The sequence below is a fragment of the Octopus bimaculoides genome, chromosome 5, assembly GCF_001194135.2.
Source record: "Octopus bimaculoides isolate UCB-OBI-ISO-001 chromosome 5, ASM119413v2, whole genome shotgun sequence".
NCBI lineage: Eukaryota > Metazoa > Mollusca > Cephalopoda > Octopoda > Octopodidae > Octopus > Octopus bimaculoides.
Genome location: NC_068985.1, coordinates 77,742,460 through 77,750,927, shown reverse-complemented (window position 1 = coordinate 77,750,927; position 8,468 = coordinate 77,742,460). Strand labels below are relative to the sequence as shown.

The 8,468-nt window shown below is 35.2% G+C and overlaps 1 protein-coding gene across 2 annotated transcripts in view; it reads right to left on the bottom strand.

Moving 5' to 3' along the window:
• Positions 1-8,468, bottom strand: part of LOC106881686 (receptor-type tyrosine-protein phosphatase gamma) — a 54,874-nt gene that overhangs the window by 1,782 nt on the left and 44,624 nt on the right. For both annotated transcript variants that reach the window (XM_014932154.2, XM_014932153.2), the window contains exons 13-16: positions 5,540-5,668; positions 4,290-4,421; positions 3,880-4,025; positions 1,527-1,662 (exon numbers count right to left, since the gene is read on the bottom strand). In XM_014932154.2, the coding sequence (XP_014787640.1) occupies positions 1,527-1,662; positions 3,880-4,025; positions 4,290-4,421; positions 5,540-5,668 (543 nt within the window). The remainder of the gene's footprint in view (positions 1-1,526; positions 1,663-3,879; positions 4,026-4,289; positions 4,422-5,539; positions 5,669-8,468) is intronic.

Genomic DNA, 8,468 nt, shown 5'->3' with positions numbered 1-8,468 from the left:
TCATGGAAGCATGAAACAAGAGATGTAAAACAGAACCATTGAAATGTGAGATGAAAACATTGCGACAGGCAGACTGTTTTTCACTGAGAGCTCAGTGTCTGGAACTGTTAAGGGAGCGTTCTGATTTCGTTTTATAGCCAATTCCATTAGAAAACATAAATACCACCTCCTCAATTTTTTTCCTGAGAAAAAACCAAAAACCAAAAACTGAGAATCTACCCCAGAACACTTAACTCCTTGTTAGAGTAAACTGCATCTCAAGTTGAACACACTAGTAGAGTAATCTCCCTTGTTTCAATTGCCTCTGCATTAGGACATACGGATGGACGTAGATTAGAGAAGTTGTAACATAACATATATCCTATTCATCTTTTAATTGAGGAATTATTGATATAATGACTATCTAGACTTAACCTCATCACCTAATTTCCAGATATTTATAGGAAGGAAACAAACAAAAAAACTCTTGATAAATGATTGAAATATTTTAACGAGCTTAATAACATTAATTGCTAACAGAGGCAGAAGGAAGACAAATTTGGTTGATGAGGGAGAGAGTTGATTAATGTGAAGCCAGAACAGCAAGATTTGAACCCAGAATGTAGAGTAAAGCAAATAAATACTTGATGTATTTTGTCCAACCGCTTACTGATTTTACTAATCCAATAGGAGTGATGGGCATCATCATTGTATTTATGTCTGCTTTTCTATGCAGATATGGCTTGGGTGAGAATGATCAAAGCAGTATTATCTGGTCACATGCCTCTTTTTGATACTAATATCTTTCATTACCTCTAATGATATGCAATGATATGGCATACCCATGCAAATAAAAAAAAAATTTAGGATACTGTATTTTCCAGCTGACAAGTTGATGTAGTACATAGTGTAAACATTTAAAACATTGTCACTATCTTTCCAAATCCTGATGCATTTCACATGGATTTTTTAGTCCCTTGAGATCGTTTCAGCAGTATAAGTTGACCTACCTTTGATTTGAAGTGAAATGGAACTTTAGCAGTTGTGAAATATTTTGGACTATTTCTTCTAACTCTGTCATTTTTCTATAATCCACAAAATACAGTTATATAATATTTTCTCAAGCCCTAAGGTGAGATTGAACTCAGAAATCTTTATCTGCAACTGCTGAATTTCAAAAGTTTAAATGCTTACTCAGTATCTCATGGAAAGATTGCTGATATAATTAATTAGGGATACTGAAGCCTGTTTCAGTCATATTAACCATATTGTACAGAAATATGTCCTAATCTCAATGACAGGTACTTTGTTTACTTACTAATTACACACACACATACACATGAAAATAATGTATATATACATGCGAGATCAGTTTACAGAAAAATAGGATTACATACATTTTTATTTCACATATAGCATCGTATTCTGCAAACTAACATTTTTCTTTGCATGTGTCTTTATCTCCAAAACTTATATGCATATATACATTATATGTAATGGGTTGTGTCAAGAAAGAAAAAAACAAAAACAAAAGAGAATCTACTTACTTTGGTTCCAATAATACCAGTTCGCTTTAAGTGATACAGTTTAGCAACTTGGTAAACATCTATAGACTTGTCATGATGGAGTTGGTCATAGAGTGTCCACAGGGCACAGAATAATGCAGCTTGACAGCCCCCATGTCTGTTCAGTGAATAAAGGAGAGAATGGATGTGAATACAATGTGACATCTAACAGCAATAACATTTGGTAGGAAACAAACCTTACAACAACCCATAACTCTTTAGCACTCAGATTACCCTATCAAATGTAATGCTTATTTATTCACATTGTTTTGAATTAATCCTGCACTGCTTCATATCTTTAAGATTTTGATAAAGTGATTGTTCGTTTTTAGAATGACATTGTAGAGTAGGTGTGAAAGGTCAGATCCGACCAGCTTGAATATAAAACCTGTAGAATATTTTGGCCGGCTATCACTGGTTTGAATGCTTAAGTGTTAAATATCATCAGTTGGTTATTCTGGTGTGAAGGTGCATGGTTGAGTGGCTAGAGTGTCGAAGTCACAATCAAGAGGTAGCGAGTTCAATTCCCAGACCAGGCTGTGTTGTGTTCTTGAGGAAGACACATTATTTCATGCTGCTCCAGTTCTATCACCTGTACCATCACTAGTGCCAAGCTGTATCGGCCTTTGCCTTTCCCTTGGATAACATTGGTGGCGTGGAGAGGGGAGGCTGGTATGCATGGGTGACTGTTGGTCTTCCATAAAAAACCTTGCCCAGGCTTGTGCCGTGGAGGGGAACCTTGTAGGTGCAATCCTATGGTCATTCATGACTGAAGGGGGTCTTTACCCTTTATTCCTCTACCAACTAATTATTTTCCCAAATAAATCATTGTAGACTTATTGGATACTCTTACTAATGAGGTACAGATTGAATTTGCACACAACACACCACAGTTTATTGATCAATAAGAATTTGTGAAGTGAATTCTAAATACTGAATTATGCAATGTTAGTGTTTAGTCTTGACAGGGATCAGACAACGTCTCTAGTGCTGGTGCCATGATAGAGCGTATCAGTGTATTGTAAAGTAATCAGTTAATGAATGGTAATAACAAAGAAGAAAGAGTTCTCTTTAATCTCGGAGTGAAAGCATGTTTCTAGTGATGTGCCACTAAAAAATGCACCTAGCACACTGTGTGAAGAGATTGGTGAATGAATGGAAACAATGTAGTGAGGACTCTTTAGTCTTGCCATGGGTATAACAACATCTTTAGTGCTAGTGCCATAACAAAGTGTTGCCATTACACTCTGTTAAGTGATTGGTGTTAGGAAGGGCATCCAGGTGTAGACAACATGCCAAAAGTGGAACACTTAAATGAGATGTAGTTCTCAAGTCAATCAGGACATTCACCACAAATAAGAACTGACTACTTGGTCCATGACAATTCACTCAAGTCATGCCAGCATGAAAGAAGTTGACATAAAAATGATTATTTATTTATTCATGTAGGTAGGAAGGTAGGTAGGTAGGTATGCATACATACAGGGTTTCATAACAGTGGCAATAAAATGTATAAATTATTAGATATCTAAGACCTACCACCTTCAGCAAATTTGTTCACAAAGGTTTGCTGTTGCATTTATAATTTTTTTTTTTTACACTTGAATATATAATGGCTACTTTGCAATATTGGCCCTTAATTTTAAATAGATAGCTGATGGCAGTTAACAGGTTTTGATACAATTAAAGCCATATTCTTCCATGGTGCTACTTCAACACACTAGGCAAAATATATATTCCTAAAGGGTATGATGACTGCTTAAGCTACAAAAACCCATCAAAGATATTCTTAAAGCAATTCTATAAGACACATCTGTACAACAATATTCAAATACAACCTGTTAGTTTCTTTTAATTATTGAAATCCCTACATGTAACTCCATTTTTCAAACATTCCAGCAAATGTATTCCCAGAATAAATCTCAAAGCCATTTCGACAGCAGTACACACAAACTTGTAATACATTCCATCTTATCTATCAAAAGAGATACAACATTTTCACATACACAGGACAGAATTTCTGTCTACCAAGTTCATTCACAAGACTTTGCTTGGCCAGAGGTTATAGTAGAAGACGTTTGCCCAAAGTGTCACACAGAGGAAGTGAACCTGAAGCAATGTGCTAGGGAAGCAAACGACTTATATATTATAAATTCAGATATGTTTTTAAATCAAGCCTTCACATGCTCACAAAGTTCAAACAAATATTAGGACTTGTTCAAACACTAATACTCATGAGGAGTAGCATAAAAAAGAAGTTTCCATCCAAGATATATGAAAGAAAAGTGGGGTTAGTGGTGAAGGAACGAAGTAACAAATAAGAAATAGAACTCACCTGTCTATTACTATGATGGGACCACTGTTATATTGTTGATACCACTTCCTACAAGTCTCAATAAACTCAAAAGCTGTATACAGTGGTTGGCACTCATCAGGCCATTCCGTTGTGGCAATAATTCGACTCATCAACACATAATCATCCTGAAAGAATGCAATGTTGTACAATGAAACATCAGACACTCCTCAAAAGACATGAGTTCAAGTTAACAGTGGGGCTAAAATTCAGCATTGCAGTTAAGGCTTGACATTTAGGTAAAGGGTTAGCATTTGAGTTAAGGTTTACCATTTGGGTTAAGGGCTAGTGATAAAGTTATGTTTATATATATGCTGTGCTTTCATTTGCTTTTATTTCATACATAGAGTTAAGCAGCAATAGTAGAATCTATAGTGATAGGTATCTCTTACCTGTGTTGATTCCATGATAAAGTCATGTGTAACAGGATCCAAGCTGGTGTCCTCCTCTCGGTGGAACAATTTAAAGTTGCCAGCATCCACTTGGATGGAATCGCCTTTTTCAGGCCAAAATTCTTTACAGTCCTGTCCAATGAAACAATAAAAACTAATATTCATTTCACAAACAAGTATATCATTACAGTTTAACCCTTTAGCATTCAGATTATTCAGTTAAATGTCATGCTTATTTATTCACATTGTTTTGAATTAATCATGCGTTATCTTGAAGCCACAAGATTTTGATGATGCGGTTGTTTATATTTAGAATGACTTTGTAGGGTAGGTGTTAAAAGGTCAGATCTGGCTGGTTTGGACATTAAACTAGTAGAATATTTTTGCTGGAATAAGGCTTGCTTAAATGCTTAAGGATTAATACACTAAATAAGCTGTAGTTCAACAGAAATAGTAAAGCACTAGAGTAAATGTCTCATAGTATTTAGTTTATCTCTCACTAGTATCAGAATTTAAATAGTCTGTGTATAATTTATATAGATATTTACTTCAAAACATGGGAAATAAATTGTTTGTGAAATCAATTTTGATGAATATTCCAATTATTCGATATATGGAATGATCAAATCATGAAATTAGTATACAAAAACGACTGATTACCATATATAGATATGTGTCATCATCATCATCATCATCATCATCATCGTTTAACGTCCGCCTTCCATGCTAGCATGGGTTGGACGATTTGGGGAGAATCAGTGTGACACAGTATGAAACAAAGCTGAACTTTTGAATAAGAGGAACAGCTCATCCAATGAGGTTCAACAGAATTTCCGTCTACCCAATTTCATTCACAGGCTTTAGTAAAAGATGCCATGTTCAAGGGGCCATGCAGTGGTATCGAATCTGGAACCTTGTGATTGGGAGGCAAATTTCTTAATCATTTAGCTTGTATCCACTGAAGTTATAACAAATAAAACTTCAGTTAGATCAAAGGCAAGGGATAATAACTCTTCCTATTTGCACTAATTCATCACTGCATTACTTCTTGGTGGAGCTTTGAGCAGGAAATTCAACACAAACTGAGTGTGATACAACAGCTAAAATGGACTTTCACACTGCCAGGGTCAGTAATATAAGTAGCAGTAAGACATTGTGGCATATGTAATCAGCTAGAGACTTAGTGTCTTGGCAAAAGAAATCTTTATTATTAACCAAATTCTGCTTGTTTATTAAAGCAGATTACTTACATCATTATCCATTTTTGTAAGCAACACAATCGCAGCACTGTTTTGGTCCCAGACCATTCTCCAGAAGTCTTCAACAGTTGATTCCAATGGGTGCTGTGTTATAATGAACTCGTCTGTACGATTATAACCCTGGAATAAAGAAATTATATAATATAATTACCATATCACAGTCAGAAATACCTAAGAGGTCAAAGGTACTGCAATGTTGATTACATCACAGTTGATAGTTCACTAACTTAAACCCTACTACAGCTAACGTGTTGTAAGCTGAAATAACTCCATTTACCCAAAACACTCTGGTTAGTAATCTATAATAATAAATGGCAAGTTTATGTGTTTGTGAATTTGTTACTTTAACTCCTCCAAGACTATCCAACAGACCTTGATGAAACTCGATGTGTGTGGGGCTTATGCCCATGCGGTCACTTACACACTTGTAATTTTTTTAAAAAATCGATTTTTAATCAGCATTGATTTTGGCATTTTTCACACTAGCCATCGTGACATAAATTTGACAAAATATGCTGAAATTTGATGAAAAATGTTTCGTGGGTATAAACAGACAGCTTATTAACGGTTATCTGTTTAGCTAATTCTTCATTTCAATGTGAATTGTTCTGATTTGCTAAAACTTATTATTTCAATTCGTTATTTTAATTCCCCAGCATTTCAGATTTTGATTAGGTAAGAGCATTTTATTTCTCAAGCAAAATTTAGGCACTAGCTGTCATGACATCAATTTGACGAAATCTTCCCCAAAGTGTAAAATTTTGCCATTTTACGCACATGCACAAAAATGACGACAACATGGGTTCACTACCAGTTTCTGTTCATTTTTTTCATTAAATTGGTCCTACCCATTAATATAGATTTTAGTTTTTTGAAAAATGCTGAAATTTCACAAAAAATGTTTCATGGGTATAAACAGACAACTTATTAACGGTAATCAATTTAGCATTTGCTAATTCTTCATTTCAATGCGAATTGTTTGGATTTTTGCTAAAACTTATTATTTCAATTCATTGTTTTAATTCCCCAGTATTTCAGGTTTTGATTAGGTAAGAGCATTTTATTTCTCAAGCAAAATTTTGGTACTTTGCACACTAGCCATTGTGACATCAATTTGACAAAATCTGCCCCAAAGTGTAAAATTTCACCATTTTATGCACATGCACAAAAATGACGATGACACAGGTTTGTTAAAATGTGTGAACATCACACCCCCATTACACACACAATTGACTTCCATACAGTTTCTGTTTACCAAGTGATTGCTCTAACAGAAACTCAAAAGCTGCAATTTGAATTGTAGTCACTTGTCCACTTTCTTGCGGGGGGAGGGGGTTGCTCCATAGATCCACCACATTTAGGCTAGTAAAATTAGATGTGTAGTGAAAGAGCTGTGAGTTATTATGTGGAGTACCATTGCAATTTGGACATGTTGGTGATTCCTAAAGTTATACAACTGCAATAGTCCTTTAGCAAAGATGAAAAACTAGAGTACAGTGGTGTTAATGTGCACATTGTTTCTTCTTCTTGAATGATCATGAGATGGTCTGGTGATGGCTAGCTATCTTGTAGGATTATTTGAAATCGGTAGCCTCAAAGCACAACCTCAGAAATCAAAGACTGAGGTCTTTCCATTATCATCTCTTGGTGACAAATTTTCTAAATTGCATGAATTTTGTATTAAATTTCATGAATGAAGTTGGTTTCATTTTGCATTTGCAGTTATATATGAACATACATGATGATGCAAGTAATTTCCCTTGTGGCACTGACCTAGGCAATGTGAAGCCAGGTGGTATGAGTGTGGTTGTACTTCAGCTGCTATTTCGTGGCTACTTCAGTTGTACATTTTAGAACTTGCTGCACATGCTGCTAGTGAGCTCCACACTGGGCTTGAACAATTAAAATTAGATTACATTCCAGGTTGCTATAATTGTGGATTGAATACTTCCAGTGAATGACTTAACTTTTTGTTACCATATTTCTGTTAAGCAACAGAGCTTCTGTTTTAATCAATATTGTAAATGAAAACTTTAATGAAATGACTGTCCTTATTAGATAAGTGTTTGGAACACAAATTAACATGGAATTTTAATGGAAGGTTTTAATTTAAATGACTAAGTCAGGAAGTTTATATCACAGAATGAAGGATGATCTCAGGCAGGTTGGTACCAAAAGGATTTTAAATGATTCCATGTTGAGCACAGCCTGATGTTCTTCAATAATCCATTGAGGAAGTGAACACTATGCCTAGAAATGCTGTTGTTTCAGAGATAATATATAGCTAGAAAGTTGGATTTTGAGCAGGCGATTATAGGACTGATTTGTTAGTGTCTGTTGCAGCTCACTGGATGTGTTTCTTGGTAGAACACTTAATTCTATTTCAATTCACTTAACTGTTGAGAACAGGTACTAGATTGTCTAGGAATTTCACTGATATTAGACTGATGCCCTAATCAGGGTAAAATTTATCTTTCCTTGAGCAAAACACTTTATTTCACATTGCTCAAAGCCTACTCAGCTGACAAAAATGAGTAGTACCAGTATTTCAAAGGGTCAGCCTTGTCACACACTATGTCCTGCTGAATCTCCTTAAGAACTACATTTAGGGTATGCATGTTTGTGGAGTGCTCATCCACTTGCATTTTAATTTAACAAGTAGGCTGTTCCATTGATCGGATCAACTGGAACCCTCATTGTCATAAGCAATGAAGTGCCAGTTTCACCTCATAAACCAAAAGTAAAGCTCCAGTTCACAAGGTGCCAATTGGTCAGATGAGTCTAAGGAACAATTAATTAAAATTATTAAATGTTAGCATAAATTCAGTAGTTGTCTTTATAGCAAAACAATATGTTCAGATGGTATAACCATGTAATCCATGCAAGAATGGAGGCAAGCATGAAAGAATGGAAGAAAGAG